Genomic DNA, 17,825 nt, shown 5'->3' with positions numbered 1-17,825 from the left:
TTGCAGCCTCCTCTTACTTATGTAGCAACCCCTATTTCATGTGTAAATGCCTCCTTAGGCTACAGCAACCCGAGGCCCGGGCCTTTGGGGTCTTTCCAGAAATCCGGCCCTGGCTTTCATCGGCCTAGACAAACTCTAGGTGAAAGTGGTCAGGGGCAGAGGGACATATAGGTCTGTTTTAGGAATCAACTAAAGCAACTTCATAACAACTACGCATACCCGTTTGTAATGAGAGTATAAAAATATATAATTACTTTATTAATCAGAAAATTACAAAAAGAGTGCTTTAAAATCAACATGGGATGGCCATCCCGCCACAGCCACCCAAAGATCCTTCCACATACACCCACATGCAAACACGCTACGGTCGTCAGATGAGCACGCCCAAAAAAATCAGTCTATGGCACAAAAAATTGCTTGCACAATGTGAACTCTGATCAGCTCCATAGGTCTGCACCTCCACAGCAGGGTATCTGTTAGTCCAGCAAGCTTAGGTAGTAGCTAGAGCGTAGTTAGCCGGTCAGTAGCTTCAGCACATGCATTATAAGCTGGTGTCATACAGGCGGACAGCGCCGCAATCACCACAAAGGACAGTTCCAGCTTCACAGTATAACACTTCATTGTATATGATGACACTGTATATTTCATCGGCCTAGCCCTTTTGGAATCGCCTGCAATTCCTAGAAAGCACAAATCATTACTGAAACAGCTGTAGTGGGTCCCAGGCCCTACATTGCTTGTAAAGATATGCATATACAAAAGATTAGTAACATATCAGGTGAACTATTAACATCTACATGGTCTACCACCTCACACCAGTAGAGCACAGACACACACTTTGCAGAGTACCCTTGTCCGATGCTATGTTCCCCACCTGCAATGCCTTGGAGGAGGTGTGGGTAGGTGATAGTATGTGGTATACTTATGACAAAATATAAAATCATCATAAATAAAGGAGACTCCAGGTATCTTCCACTCCTAGGTAAAACAAAAGATAAAAGGGGTCATTTATAACTCCTTATCTATTTACTATCAATAATAAATAAGAAAACACACAACATATTTCAATTAAAATAAACACACAATAAAAAGTATTAAAAATAAATGTAAAAAAATGACTTCTTTTTCCCTATCTGTATACTTCTTTCTTCACAGTTGTATTGTTTTTTCTACTGTTCTTCCAAATCCTTCTGTTACTTTCTATCATTTTCTGTAAATTGTCTGTCTTTGTTCTTTTCCTCTTCTTTCTTATTTGTGTATCTTGCTAGAGGCATGCTGCCAGCTGCGTATATTTGTGTATCTTGCTAGAGGCATGCTGCCAGCTGTGTATATTTGTGTATCTTGCTAGAGGCATGCTGCCAGCTGTCTGTCCGCTCTGCACTAAGACGGTAGTTTTGGAGCAGTGCATCCTGGTAGTGTCAGAGGATACATTTGTCAGGGTGTAATGCAGTATTGGTTATCAACAGCAGGGTGTCATTTAGTCGCTGATGCTCAGCTATTATTCAGCCAAGTACTGCAGGCCATTGGCTATGTAATAGCGGAGTGCAATCTACTAAATTATACTCTGTTGCTGAAAATCGGCACTTGGCTGGTTATGCTGCACTGACGGGGATCGGCTGAGGTCAGATAAGTGCACTTTTTGGTTGCTTGAGACTCAAGGTTATAAATAGGCCTACCTAATACAGTACTATACCCCACTCTACATACCATGAACTCTGTGTTAAATGTCAAAATACAGTAATTGAGGGTATATTAATCTTGGGGGAACGGTGGAACCCGGTCTTTAAACAAACCAGAGCCCACAAGCAGTCTAAGGAGTTTGCATTCACCACCATGAGTACTGCTTGTGATTTGTGCCGATTGGTTGAGACTGTTGGTAAGAGTTACGGATAACCGGGACTCTACTGTACTCTGTTTTCAAATTAAGATCTTGTTGGTGCTCGGCTATACTGTAACCAAGAGTGGATTTGGCCCTGTGGGTCAGCACTACAGAAGGCGAGTACTGGTTAAGGATGGGCTCTATTTTCAGGGATTGAGGTGAGCATGGTCCTTGTAACCCAGAACCTGTCACAATAAACTCACATTGTCGCAGAAACTGTTGGTGCCCGCCACTTTCATCTGGATGTATAACATTCATGTTTCATCCTGCTGCTCTCTTTATTAACTTATACTGTATATCTGGAAAGTTTTTCTTCACCTGAAGATAAAATAATGGTGTTATTTTCTTCTGTTGCCACTAGAGGGCTGTAGGGAGTAAGCTTGTGACACCAGGCTGCAAGTTAACAAGCAGGGCATGAATGATTTATTTATGCTCAGCTGGGCATGTGTAAAGAGCAATGACATAAATCATTTTTTCTTTGTATACGTAAATCAAAATGTGCAAATAACTGCTTAGTTGCCTTTGCATTTGTCAGACTCCTGCTGATCCCGGATAGTCTGTCACTCATGCAATCTCTGGAGCATGCCCCCGATCCTTTCTTTGGGATTATGGATGTTCCGTCAGAGCTTCCTGATCCATTGATGATTCCACAGGTAAAATGTAGCAACAGTCACTTGTTACAGTTGTAAATATGTGGTATAAACTAAATCTGTGCATGTTATAAACTCCCATAAAACTAAGGCCAAGCACATTTCATTCTACATAGTGGAAACAAGGGCATCTCCTTTCTTATAGTATGAATGGGGAAGTTCAGAACTACAGAACATACATTTCACATGTACTTTAAAGTACACCTCAACTGAGTGGTATATGAAGGCTGCCATATTGTTTTCCTTTTTTCCTTTTAAACAATACTAGTTGCCTGGCAGTCCTGATGGTCTCTATGGCCTCAGACGTATCTGAATCACACCCATGAAACAAGCATACAGGTAATCCATTCAGGCTTCAGTCAGAAACATTTGACATGCATGCTTGCTCAGGGTCTATGGCTAAAAGTATCCGAGACAGCGGAAAAGCAAGACAGTCAGGCAATTTGCATTGTTTAAAAGGAAATAAATATGGCAGCCTTCATCTCCCTCTCAGTTCAGGTGTCTTTGACGTGTTAACCAGTTTAATGGACAACACCATTTAGCAATTATAATAAACGCATTTCTAATTCAGCTAGTTAAATTACCAGAAATCATCCTGATGTAAAGATAAAGTTAGATTTTTGTAATTGCCTGCCATGCAAGCAGATTGGATGTCTTTTACAGAATTGCAAGAGTGTAGATGGGTGCCAGTGGAATTGTGCTGGCCCTGACCTCACCAATTGCTGATACTGATCATCACCCAGACTGGAGAACATTAGTTGGATAGAACAGCTTTTTTTGTAACCTACAATCTTCTGTTATTTACAAGCATGTAATGTTTAGAGAGAATGACACACGCCCCTGCACATGCTTTTCATGAGTGAATGGGAAGGTTTATTTGCTAATTGGCTGCACTTGCAGTTAGAGAGAGGCAGTTGGAGGGGCCCCCAAAGCCTCTGGGCCCCCCTGAGATGTCAGGGGTCGCAGGGGTGATTGCTACACCCATGCCAGTGTCACTTCCTTCAGTGAGACTTTAAAAGGGGGGTGAAGGTATTACCAGAGCCGGGACAAGGTCCGTCAGCACCCAAGGCTGAGACACCAAAGTGCGCCCCCCCCCCATCCCTGCCACCCCAGCCATCACACACTGATTGCTATTAGACTAAGAGGCGCCACAGGGCCCATAACCTCCCCAACACCTTAATATCTAGTTATCTGGCTTGCAGTCACTGCCATGTATCCCCTTTTCTTATTTCTTTCTGCTTCAAACACAATTAGGAATGACAGCTGAATGAATTCTGCGCCCCCTCCTACACTGCACCCTGAGGCTGGAGCCTTTCCAGCCTATGCCTCGGCCCAGCCCTGGGTATTACCAAATACAAATGACTACATTACAACTTGACATTTATTAACCTAAACCAGTCAGAGCGATCAGATTTTACTGGCTACTGTAAGTGATGGTAACATAGTAAAAGACAGTAGTTTATAGTGCTCTCTGAGTCCCCTCATTGTGCTGCTGCCCTCTCTGAAAGATCTACGACTGGTACTCAGTTGTGCTCCCATGGCCATAAGCATTCTGCGCTTGTGCAGTTACAGGTCTATACAAAGTGTGCATACACAGAACACACCTGGTGGTGGGAGCTTGATAAAGGAGGTGTGTGGATGAGACTACGCATGCATAGTGCGGTGGCTGGAGTTCCAGTCACATATCTTTCATAGGGGGCAGTGGCACAACAGAGGGGACCTACAAAAAAAAACACAAAGGGACCTGAAAGACTATGGAGGAGGCTGGAAGAAGCCCCAGGTAAGTAAAAATATCCTCCTTTGTTCCAATTCAGGTGTGCTTTAGGAGAACCTGAAATGAAAATAAAAATTCAAAATAACCATACACAGGTCATACACACCTCCTGTGTAGTCTACTCCTCGATCTCTTTCTCCTCTGCTGCATCCCATTTGTCCACTGTGATCAATGAAATTCTCCGTCCTCCATTGTAAAAATGCCCATTACCTCCTAACAGCTTCCTGGTCAGCACACTGTTAAACTGTAATATCACCCACTTTAGCCATAGGGAAACATGGACATTACCTTGCACATTCAGTTGTAACTGACAGCTGCTGATATATAACTGACAGCAACTGGTATATTTCAGTTCTGACAAAATATTGTCAGAACTGGAAGGGATCACTGTAAGAAGAAAATGTTGAGCTTCTGAGAGGAACTGACGATGAGGTAAAGGGGCCCATACACTCAGCCGATTTTCTGGCCGATCGATCAAAATCGATTGATCAATTGCAAATTGGTTGACCGATCGACCGATTGGCGGCCGATTTCGATTGATTTCAATCGATCTGGCAGGGTGGAAAATCCAGGTCGATCTGTTGAGATTGCTTATCATTTTGCATTGTCCCTAATGGAAATCTGATGACAAAAAAATGCCATCAGATCGATTTTCAATAGATTTCAAACTGAAATCTATTGGAATTCTAATCCTAGTAAAAAATGTTCCTAAACACATCAGATAGATCAGAAATCTATCTGATGATCTATCTGCTGCTAATCTGACGAGTGTATGGCCACCTTATGTAATGCTGGGAATACACCATACAATTTTCTGTTAGATTTTTCTGTTAGATTTTCTGTTAGAATGCATAATTAGATTATTTTCTGTAGAGAATAGTCATTATCTCTGGTGCATTGTCTTCTGGTTATCTCCTACTGAGTAGAACAATGCCTAATTGCTTGGCAGATCGTAAGATAGATACATTTCCAACATGTTGAACTTCATCCATCTGGAAGGTAAATCGAACAGAAAATTGTATGGTGTATTCCCAGCATTACTATTAATTTTCTGCTTCGTCATGTGTTTATTTTAAATAATTTATCTTGCTTCAGGTTCCCTTTAAGTGAACTTTCATTTTATATGCTATTTATAAGGGATGTGTGGAATCGTTATCTGCTGATATTTTTCCCTATACAATACAATTATATGAACCTATGTACCCTCCCTCAAGGTCCATTAAGTTTCAGTAATAATATTTTTTTTTTAATCACAACTGTGAGGAATAAACACAGTTCCATTGCTTTTGAAAGTGCTACTTACCTGGCTGTTGTGTTGCTCCACTGCCTTTTTATAATTTGTCATCACTGACTAGAATGTGTATACAGATATGGTGTGTGACATATTACTGAAGCCAAAGGATTGGCACAACACCCAGGCCAGACAACTAGTCATTTTGGAACAGTTAAAAGCATCAGTATTCCTCTTGAGCTCTTGGTACACCTTAATGCCACTATTGCCATCTTTTACCTGTGAATTAGATCCGCACACTCTTGGAAACTTCAGATCCTGAGGTCGTCAGATTGGAGAGGACTCCTGCTAGACGTGCAAGAAGAAGTCTGAGAGAAGGTGAGATGGGGAAGGACAAATGGCAAGAACAACAGGCATTTATAGCCTGTAACTCCAATCCAGTATTTCACAGTTGTGAATAGAATATTACATGCACTGATTTGCATGCTGACATCTCTGTGTCTTATACTTACTAATACATGATGATTAAAGCCCATTTCCAGCTTTTACTTTTATCTGCCTCCTTCCATTGGTCCATTTTCCAGGCTGCATACCTTTGCCCCCCTCCCCTTTCCTTAGTATACTCAAAAAGGAATAAATACGTTGAGTGAGTGATTTGCTCACAGTTACCGGTATTTGATTGCTGCTGCACCCGGTGGTCCTCCTTTCCTGCTTAGCTGAAGAAGCATTGCATTCTGGGAGAGGGAAATTTGGCTGAGCTGCTTCTCACTGCTGTTCTTTGGCAAAATGCAGGTGGGCAGACATATGCATAGCTGTCATTCAGCTTCTCTCATGTCGGGCAAAATACAGGGGACTCATTTTGACCTGATGCACCAGGTACCAGTGGCAGCCTTACTGGGGATTGGTAAAAGCAATGTAGCAATTGGTGGTCATTTGGTTGTCCTGCTTACTGCAGAATTAAGGTATTCACAGCTGTTCAGGGTTCACACTTAATGAAAATCGGATCGCAGCACGTAAATTATTTCAGATCATTTGCACATCTCTTTCCGCAATTTTTCTGCATAAAAAAAAAAGCAACTGTGCCTTTCCCTTGTGCGATTCGTGTTTCAATGCAAGCCAATGGGAACACAGAAAAATTGCATGCAATTAAATTAGTTTAGAATTGGTATTTTTGAAGAATTAGCATTGCAATTTTTTATATCTACAAACACATTTTAAAGATTGCCAAACCACACGCAAAAACACCTCCAAACTTGCCAGCACAGAAACATGTATGAGAAATATCGTACGCTTTTATCTCAAGGTCAAGACTTAAGTGTGACCCCTGGCAAATTTAGACGTTATAAATCAGTGCCACAGTATAAGGTACAGCCTCAATATCTATAAAAAAAATCAGGCATCTATGCAAGAGCCGCAGCTGAAAAGTCAGACAAGTCCCAAATGTCCATAATGGAATGTGCTTCAGGTTTTCAGCGCTGGCTATCCCCAATCAAGAGTTCCAAACAGCAGCAAACAGGTAAAAAATTCAAAGGCTTACCAGCTGGTGACAACCCACATACAAGGTTGTATATTGAGCGTGTATGTTGGTATCTGCGGCGGATCTTCAATCCACTCCTTCACAAGTGGCAATAGAAACCACCTCCTCCTTATGCTTGAATACAGCGTATCCTCATCAATAAGGGTAGTGTGTGTAGCAAATAAGGGAATAGAACGATCTAAGTGTAGTGTTTATTTAGATCAAAGATATAGAAACAAAATCCATAAAAATCGATCAAAATCAAATTACAGATGGGGGACCCGAATTACAGGGTGCCCCAATGCAAGAAAGCGCTTTTCGATCAAAAGATCCCAAATAAGGTGTCCTTGGGGTCCCAAAGGGCACGGCACCCTAAGGATACCCCATGTGGGATCTTTTTATTGAAAAGCGCTTTCTTGCCTTGGGGCACCCTGTAATTCGGGTCCCCCATCTGTAAGTGTGACCCCTGCCTAATTCAGAACTTAGTACAGCAGTAAAAGAGGTGAGGAAGCAGTTGGCCAATATAAGCTTGGCCTTGTAGATACACAGATAATATGCCATGTATGTGACTTGTCTTACCCACCAAAAGCGCTGTTTATCCATCCGGTCTTGCGATGCAGATTCTGTGAGTCCAGACTTCAGCGCACTCCATCACATGCAAACATGCTGTTTAGAGTGGAAGAAGTGACAGAACACCATGGGCACCATTTACTAAGGTTTTCCCAAGCCAATGCCAAAGGTTCATGAATTTTACCATTGCGATATTGCAATTGACTGCAAGGCAATCAAAAGCAAATTATAGAAAATTAAAAGGCGTGTGTGTACTCCAGCTGGGAGTGCACATACTCTGATTCAAAAGCCATTTAACAGTTGTTTCTATGTTCCTATTTTGCCACATCAAAGCAAACAATATGATTGAATAAATTCAGGTTGCTTTGCAGATTCTCTTATGTTCTGCATCTGAAGAAGACCTTATTCATCATATGTCATCATAATGCCCCCTTCGCCTTTAAAGAAACTCCCAATTTCAGAGCTGCTATGCAGATCATTACAGCAAGCAGTCAGGGGGTTAATACTAAATGTATAAAAAAGCACATGAACGCAGAATTGGTTTACAGTGCATTTTTTGTTTGCATGGAGTTCCACTTTAATTTTTTAATATTTATTTTTAGATAGTGATCATTTGACATCTCCAGAAGCTATAACTATGCGAGAGGAGGAGCCAATTCTATTGCCAGCAGAAGAGGTGAGAACTAACTTCCACATTATATCAGTTGCATTGCACAATAATTCTGCATGACAACTCACTGCCAACACAATTCTACAGGGCTGTTCACATACAATTCTGTAGGCCTGTTCACATACAATTCTATAGGCCTGTTCACATACAATTCTACGGGTCTGTTCACATACAATTCTATGGGCCCATTCCCAGTACTGCGTTGTAACTGATCATGTTATTCTAACTCACTGCATGCAGACTTCATTGCAGTTCACAATTCTACGGGTGTGTTCACATACAATTCTATGGGCCCATTCCCAGTACTGCGTTGTAACTGATCATGTTATTCTAACTCACTGCATTCCAGTCTTCATTGCAGTTCACACTCATTTAACCACTCAGCTATCAAACCTATTTGTTACTGGTGTCTATATGCAATTTAAACATCAAGACAATGCACTAACAAGGACAGTTAGCAAAGAGCCGTATACTCGTTTAAGAACACAAGAGCACATGTGGAGAAGAGAAGACAAGTGAGATAATGCAATAAAACAATGGGCATCCATAAACATTATTATTTTACACAAGATTTTGGTAATAAGAGAGTTATCAAGGCACACATACACACCATTTCAAGGTATAGCATAAAATGAACGTTCCATTCTGTACAATACAGATTATAGTAGTCAACAGTCATACAGTACAATGTTGATACTAATTAAGGTTTATTTAAGATGTAGGGTTAATGCTTAAAAATCCAACCTTCCCAGACTAAGTTAAAAGTTCATTCCCTATTCTTGATTCTGTCTCGATTCACCAGTATTTTAAATGGTAGGAACTGGTTTACTCTGTTTCATTCACCAGTGGTTGGGCAATCAGGGGCTATGAAAAACGTATCTGTCTTAAAGGGAACCAAGCACCACTTTTTTCCCTGGTTTCTAATAGCTATAGGAGCTGCCATGTTTGCCCTTCCCTTCTAGCTGTCAATTATTTATCCAGGAGAAGCTGTGAAGATAGCATCTGAGACTTCTGTAAACCCTTTAAAGCACAGTGTCTAATCTGCCCCCCCCCCCCCCTGGTGATCAACAGCCTTTCTATTTGCTCTGCTAATGTGTGTAATAAAATAAATTACAGCAGTCCTTATCTGCCTGAAATTTCTGCGGTCGGTTGGGCAGGCCGAGGAAGTAGGATATTAAAGGCCTTTGCTAACATTTAAATGTAAAAGAAAGAGGTAAAATTGTTGTTCTTTTTTTTTTTTTCTTTAATTAATGAGCCACATTGTTGGCATACATATTTAATGTGATATTGAGATGCCCTGGGTGCTAAAAATGGTGTTTGGTTCACTTTAAGGTGCATACACACCTTTGTGCAAAGTCAGCCATCAGGGATTGTGACCCTTGGGCGACATCACTGGGCTGTCTGCACAGAAAACGGACTGAGGTGGTGCTTGCAGAAAATGTGGCTAACCTGCCTGGTGTAAGGTATGCCTATGGTCTCCCACCTTACCCTTCCAACTTAAAGCCATAATGTCATGTGTCTGGCTTCTGTCCCTCCCACCTCCACCATAGCAACAGAACTTGTCGGACAGAACACAGGATTGTACAGAAGCCTTCTATCTGGTCTGATAAAATCTGAATGAGTGGTTGCCCCGGTAATGAGACCGCACTTTTGGCCCGTACCCACCACGTGATTTCCCCAACAATTTTTCTAACTACCAGTGATTTTTTTTTGAGCAACAAGCGATCATTTCCACGATCTTGTGATGTGCGTACAGGCACACAATCACACTAACATCATTTAGCGTTGCGTGAAGATAAAGACCGTCATGGCGGAATGGATCTTTAAGATCCCAGACGACTCCGCGCAAAGTAACACGATCGCTTGACTTCCCATTCACGCTCATTATGTAATCTCATGTAGTGCAGTGTGACATCGCCTGGAGGAAGATAGATTGTGAAGCGCTCGTCGTTGGGGGGCGTCGCTGGATCCTTCTTCCTGGGTCGCTGCGGTGAGTATGTAGCTTTACTCCTGTGCCAGCTGGACATTCACACAGCTGCTTATACCATAGCCAGAGGCGCCCCAACCAAATTCTCCCTGAGGTCTCCGCATATGAAACTGCCACAGCAGGATATATCCTGGTATCCAATCAATGCATATAGAACAGTATGCCACAGCGCTGGTAGTCAGGGTATCCAATAGCAGCAACACGTCCCACTCTAGAGATCCCTCCGTGATGGCATCACACCTGTATATACACACTCAATGCAAAAGAGCAAATAGGGATTCTATCAGTGGCTTTTATAGTTTAAAATTAGTTTATTTAGAGTAAAAACAACCAGTAGCAATAAAGGGTACACTCACATATCGAGGGTCCTAGTCCACTTAGGACCCTCCCTGGTGTATTGCGCTTACCACTCCTGTGTGGTACTACAAACCCTCTAGCTGGCACTCTCCAAGAGCTGCCCGCTCTCATCCCTTTTTCACACAGCTGCATCTGGATACACAGACACAATGCACGGTGTTCAGTCAGTGAGCAGAATTATTCTTTAGACATATAGGCCCATATGCAGTTACCTTTTTCTCCTGAGTTTTCTCCTGGGAGATAATTTCACTTTCAAAATTATTTAAAGAAAACCTGAACTGAAAATGAAAAGTCAAAATAACTATACACAGGTCATACTTACCTCCCGTGTAGTCTACTCCTCAATCTCTTTCTCCTCTCTTTTGTCCTGTTTGTCCATTGTAATCAATAGAATTCTCTGTCCTCCATTTTGAAAATGGCCATTACCTCATAACAGCTTTCAGGTCAGCACACTGTTAAACTGTAACATAGCCCACTTGAGCCATAGGGATACATGGCACATCAGTTGTCCTCTCAGCTATAACTGACAGCAACTGATATATTTCAGTTCTGACAAAATTTTGTCAGAACTGGAAGGGATCATTGTCAAAAGAAAATGGTGAGCTTCTGAGAGGACCCGATGGCAAGGTAACTATGTAATGTTCATTTAAAGTTACCTCATGTGTTTATTTTAAATATGTTTTCTCAGTTCAGGTTCCCTTTACGTATTTTCTTGCATGCTGGTGATTTAAAAAGCATTTTATTTACAAGTTATGTAAATATCACATAGGAGAAAACTCAGGTGAAAAAGTTAATTGCATATGGGCCATTAAGTCCAGGCCACCTCTGAGTTTTATTCAACAGCTTGATTTCACTATCCTGAAAGTAGTATATAGTATTTACATACACGTGTACATAGTAAAAGTCATATTTACCTCATGGACTTGTTTAAACAAAAGCTTGTCAAGGTTTACAATGCAATACAATTTGGCTTTTGTTCTTTAATGTCGGTCTAACAAAGCTAGTATACAATGACTTGCAGACTTACGGAGAGGCACTGGTATTGATTTTAAATTGTCACAATACATGCATGTTATTCATCTAGTCTAGTTATTTTTCCCCACTGGTTACCTTATAGATGGGCCAAGAACTGCCAGAATTGACTGCCCTTGACTTTGAATTACTCACATCTGATCTCCCTACATTTCCTGAAGACTTGCCAGAGCCACGCAAAAGAGACCTACCTAGAGAGGCACCACCAAAAGACAAGGATCTGCCCAAAAAACCAAGAAAAGAAAAACCCAAAGAACCCCATATAGAGAGAGAAGATGTAACTGAAGCAGAAGTCCAAAGGCCTGATGTAGATAGAGACTTGGAAATGGAGAGGGAAAGAAGTAGACAAGAACTTCAACAAAAGGAAAGGGAGATAGAACGTCTAAGGGAAGAGCAAAGGGTCCTTGAGCAGCAGAGGCAATCTGAAAGAGAGCATGAGAGGAGAGAGGCTGAAGAGCGAGAGAGGAAACTCCTACAGGCAGTTGAAAAAGAAATGCAGGGTCTGAGAAAAGCAATACGAGAGCTGGAGGATCTGCAAGAATCTGGGGCTGCAGAGCAACTACTGCGGGAACAGCAAATTGAAATCGAACGCCTCAAAGAGTTACAAAAAGAGAGAAAACGTCAATGGGAAAATGAAAAGGCAATGCAGTCTATACTAGAAGAAGAAAGAGAGAAGGAGCGCTTACTACAACGTGAGAAAGACAGAGAGCGACTCCAAGAGGCTCAACAGGAGATTGACCATCTGAGAAGGTCTCTGGCAGAAAAGGAAGAGGAGGCGAGGAGGACGGAAGAAATAAGGGATTCTGAAATGCTGGGTAAGAAATTAAAGGATATGTAACGTGAGAGGGATATATGGTGACTGGCATATTTATTTCCATCGAAACAGTACCAGTTGCCTGGCAGTCCTGCTGATCTTTCATGCATCAGTAGTGCCTGAATCACACACCTGAAACAAGCATGCAGCTAATTCCAATCAAACTTCAGTCAGAGGAACTGATCTGCATGTTTGTTCAGAGTCTATGGCTAAAGGCTTATACACACGTACCAATAATCTGTCCAACTATCTTCCAAACTTGTCTGTTGGAAGATAAGTTGGTCGTGTGTACGTCTGAAGACCAACTGATAACAGGTTGTTTGCCAGATCCAACCGGTGGATCAATCTGACCAACTATCATGCAGATTGGACTGTGTGTACAAGTCTTTTGAACAACTTTGTTACTTTTGAATGGGGACATGGTGTGCAGTTTGTTATTGCACGCATAGTTGGTTGTTTAGTTGTTAGGCGTGTGTATACGTACTTTTCAGGTAAGCAACTTGTTGTGTGGTTGGTCATGCATTAAGTTGGACGTGTGTATGAGCCTTAAGTGGTAGAGGATCAGCAGGACGGCCAGGCAATTAGCATCATTAAAAAGGAAATATTTAATATGGCAGCCTCCATATCCCTCTAGCTTCAGGTGTCCTTTTACTTACTTGGGGCTTACCTGAGCCCTAGCAGTCTATCTGGTCCAGTGCTGCAGTTCCATTGCCCTCCAGTGCGTCACTAGCTACTCCAAAAGATATCTGACCACAGCTGTGGTCTCAGGCTTTTGTGTATACATGGGTGAATCCGCGCAATTCTCTCGATCACGCACCCGTGTCGATGAGCATCCTGTGCTTGTGCATTTTAAGTCTTTGTGAACTGTGTAAACCCAGAATGCTCCCTGCCATGGAAGCACGATCAAGAGAGGCACAGAGATGCACCCACTCATATGCAGGAGCCTGCAACCATAGCTGTATTTGGGGATCTTTTGGAGGGGCTAGCAGTGCACTGGAGGGTAGTGGAACTGCAGCGCTGGACCAAATAGACTGCTAGAGGCTGGAGGAAACCCCAGGCAAGTAAAGTTTCACTTTTCTCTTTCAGCTCAGATGTCCATTAAAGTCAGGCTTATGGCAGTTTTGTATCTTTATTGCAGCTGGTTCAAACCTTATTGACCCGAGTATATCTTATAATTTAGTTCACTCAACAGCTAAATGCCTAACTGCTTATTTCCACAAAAGTTACACTGTTTTGGGAGGAGAAGCAGAGATTATATTGGTAGCGTATTATAAAATGAACATTGCATGTATAAAAAAAACAATACCAGCCATTAGTGAATAAGCCTTATTCTATCTATTGTACACACACATTTATCATATAAATCCCATCCAGCAGGTTTGCTTTGAGAAGTGCTTGCGACTTAACATTACATGCTTATCATTGTTACCATTAGGGTTTTTTAAAGAGACTCCGTAACAAAAATTGCATCCTGTTTTTTATCATCCTAAAGTTCCAAAAGCTATTCTAATGTGTTCTGGCTTACTGCAGCACTTTCTACTATCACAGTCTCTGTAATAAATCAATGTATCTCTCTCCTGTCAGACTTGTCGGCCTGTGTCTGGAAGGCTGCCAAGTTCTTCAGTGTTGTGGTTCTGCTATGAACTCCCCCTTTCAGGCCCCTCTCTGCACACTGCCTGTGTGATATTTAGATTAGTGCAGCTTCTCTCTGCTCTCTTATCTTTTACAAGCTGGATAAATGGTCCTCTGAGCTGGCTGGGCTTTCACATACTGAGGAAATTCAGACAAGGGCAAAGCTGTTTGCAGGAAGAAACGAGCAGCCTGAAACTTCAGTGCATGAGAACAGGGGGAAAGAAACACACAAATGATCTCTTGAGATTCAAAAGGAAGGGTGTATACAGCCTGCTTGTGTATGGATGTATTTTGTATGTGTGGACATACTGTACATCAACCTACTTCCTGTTTTGGTGGCCATCTTGTTTGTTTATAAACAAAATTTTTAAAACTGTTTTTAACCACTTTTAATGCGGCGGGGAGCTGCGAAATTGTGACAGAGGGTAATAGGAGATGTCCCCTAACGCACTGGTATGTTTACTTTTGTGCGATTTTAACAATACAGATTCTCTTTAAAGCTTTATTGCTACAATTAATACTATTTTATTATTTTTTGCAGAGCTTATTGATGAGGCACGTGAAACATTACCAGAGCTCCCATCAGACAGACATTCACCTAGGCCAAGGTGAAGTGACTTTCAATCATTGTTAAATTATTATTACTTTTATAGAACAGTAACATTGAAGAAGGAGAGCGTCAACACCCAATAATAATAATAATACAGTGTTAATAATTTGTTCTTATTTTGTAATCAAATACAACACCGGTAATTTTATCACATGCGGATTAGCTGCATCACTTCTGCCAAGATTGAAGAAACACCCTGATTATGAAAGGAGACGTACATGTATGGCACCATCATCAGGAATGCTGCTGGTCACTGTGTATAACGTCCATAGCCATCAGCTGAGCAGTGTGAATCATACATACAGTGGGAGGTGAAAGTTTGGGCATCCTTGTTAATTGTCACGATTTTCCTGTATAAATCGTTGGTTGTTACGATAAAAAATGTCAGTTAAATATATCATATAGGAGACACACACAGTGATATTTGAGAAGTGAAATTAAGTTTATTGGAGTTACAGAAAGTGAGCAATAATTGTTTAAACAAAATTAGGCAGGTTCCTCCTGCTGCACATTTGCGGTTTGCTAAAAACCTCAAACCGCCGGTGTGCACCAGCCTATTGAAATACAATAGCCAAGCAGATTTACAGGCGGATGCGGCCGACGGATCGCATCCAAATCTGCTCGGTGTGCACTGGGCCAAATCTCTGCAATCTGCACCAAAAACCGCTAGTGTTTTGTGGATCTGCTAGCGGTTTTGGTGTGCACTGGGCCATAGAGTGTTTTGACATGAACAATAAATTGCTGTACCATATCAAGATAAAGTATACAGGTTGTTTTTGTAGTAGAACCTGTTCTGTTTGTCATAAAGCACATATTTAGCTAATGGATAAATGATGCATTATCCAACAACCCACTCACCACTATCACTAACCCTATAGAGCTATAAGCAACAGCCATGATGGCTCCACATACTTGCATTGCAGGTGCACAGGCATTTGTTTTCAGCAAAGTAGACAAAGCTGGAGGCAGGACATAAATACTAGCTTTCAGATCTATTGCCATTTATTTTTTTAGTACTTCATGAAAATATAGGGCAATATCTGCACAGAGTTTGTACACTCTCCTAGTGCTTGTGTAAATTTCCTCTGGGCTCTCTTGTTTCCTCCCACATCCCAAACATCATTGCCGCCCCAAATTGGCCCTACACTATGATGAATATAGTGTGGGGGATTTGATTGTGAGCCCCTTTGAGGAACTGTCGGTGACATAATTATTTACTCTGTAAAGTGCTGAGGAAGATGTCAGTGCTATAGAAATACTACATAATAAAAATAACAATAATCCGTATGTGCTATAAAGGCAAGTCATTTAACCTTTTAAGATAGAATGGGTGGTACAATTGCAGTTAGGTTTGAAGTGGTGGCCATGCTTTTGCAGCCATATTCATGCACTTGCTGCTTGAACTCATTTAAAGCATATCACCTAACATATGACTAAAATACCTTTTAACAACTTAGCAATCCGAGTGATCAAATGTTACTGTTTTGTTTTTTTTAAATGAGGCTTATGTAGCTGACGTTCTGTCTTAAAATCTTGATCGCATGACTAGATGATTACATTGCATCATCCTGCAGTTTAAACGGCATAAGCCAGGCACAGACTGAATCTTACAGAGCCTGTAGCCAATAGCAGCAACAGTCTGTGGTGCATGGAAGCAGCGTGTGACTGGGCTTCTGAGCAGGTGCTTTAAAGGGGAACTGAAGAGAGAGGTATATGGAGGCTGTCATGTTTATTTCCTTTTAATCAATACCAGTTGCCTGGCAGCCCTGCTGGTCTATTTCTCTGCAGTAGTATCTGATTAAAACCAGAAACAAGCATGCAGCTAATCTTGTCAGATCAGACTTATAAGTCTGAACCACTGAAACACCTGATCTGCTGCATGCTTGTTCAGGGGCTATGGCTAATAGTATTAGAGGCAGAGGATCAGCAGGGCTGCCAGGCAACTGGTATTGTCTAAAAGGAAATAAACATGACAGCCTCCATATACCTCTCTCTTTAGTTCCCCTTTAAAAGTTATTTGACATCACAGAGAAAAACTAGTTCTACAACTAACACAAAGCAAGGAATACCTTTATGCCTGGAGTGGTACGCTAAGTATATTCAGCAATTATTTAACAACATTCTGGTTGAAGATATGTGCGAGCAATGGCAGCAACACAAATGCTAACTTAATAAGCTATCAGCAAGCTTCCCTGTGGAACCATACCACCAAGGTGAATGCTGCAAGCATCTGTCACTTCATACCAGAACATGTTTTTTTTAGTAATTCAGACAGGGTTTGCAGCAGGACTTGGTGTTGAGCTACCATTTGTAAAGTGCTTTTCTGCTTCAGAACTCAAAGCGGATAGGCAGCAAAAGAGTATTGGCCATCTAGGCAAAACTCAGTAAGCAAATCCGTTTGTATCTCAGTCATAATCTGTTAACCCCAGCTAAAATGTAGTATTGGTTTCTTTAGGGGAAGCTAGTTAATCTATCAGTGTGTTTTTGGAAAGTGGGAGAAAACCAAAATCCCACGTAAACTCAGGGAGAACATACAAACTCTATGCAGATAGTGTCCAGGCCAGGCATTAAACCTGGACTTCAGCACAAGCAAGAGTGCTTGCTATGCCACTGTATTACCCTCTTAATGAACTCTGGCGATGGAGAACCTGAGAATCTCAGCTCCACTGGTGGTCCACCCCATGGTCATTGGCAAACTAGTATTTCCTAAATCCTGCTTTGTAGTAAAAATATGTTCAAGGTGTTTAATTTTGAGAAACAAGGAAATTGCTACATCATTCCAGAGCACTTCATAATAAGCAAGCTGCATTAATTCCAATCATAATGTCCCAACCTACCTCTGCTTAAAGGGGAATTTTAGCCTAAACAAACATACTGTCATTAGGTTACATTAGTTATGGTAATTAGAATAGATAGGTAATATAATCTCTTACTCACCCTGTTTTAAAAGAACAGGCAAATGTTTGTGATTCATGGGGGCTGCCATCTTTGTCACGGGGGCAGCCATCTTTTTGGTTGAAAGGAGGTGACAAGGAGCAGGAGACACAGTTCCAACTGTCCTGTGTCCTGATAACCCCTCCCAGCTGCACACACTAGGCTTCAA

At 41.5% G+C, this 17,825-nt stretch overlaps 1 protein-coding gene across 1 annotated transcript in view; it reads left to right on the top strand.

The window, feature by feature from the left end:
• Positions 1-17,825, top strand: part of REC8 (REC8 meiotic recombination protein) — a 77,448-nt gene that overhangs the window by 12,323 nt on the left and 47,300 nt on the right. Inside the window, exons 5-9 of the mRNA XM_068271455.1 lie at positions 2,415-2,532; positions 5,825-5,912; positions 8,223-8,296; positions 11,752-12,481; positions 14,654-14,720. Coding sequence (XP_068127556.1) covers positions 2,415-2,532; positions 5,825-5,912; positions 8,223-8,296; positions 11,752-12,481; positions 14,654-14,720 — 1,077 coding nt within the window. The remainder of the gene's footprint in view (positions 1-2,414; positions 2,533-5,824; positions 5,913-8,222; positions 8,297-11,751; positions 12,482-14,653; positions 14,721-17,825) is intronic.

The sequence above is a fragment of the Hyperolius riggenbachi genome, chromosome 1, assembly GCF_040937935.1.
Source record: "Hyperolius riggenbachi isolate aHypRig1 chromosome 1, aHypRig1.pri, whole genome shotgun sequence".
Lineage (NCBI taxonomy): Eukaryota > Metazoa > Chordata > Amphibia > Anura > Hyperoliidae > Hyperolius > Hyperolius riggenbachi.
This window is presented reverse-complemented; position numbering and strand designations above follow the sequence as displayed.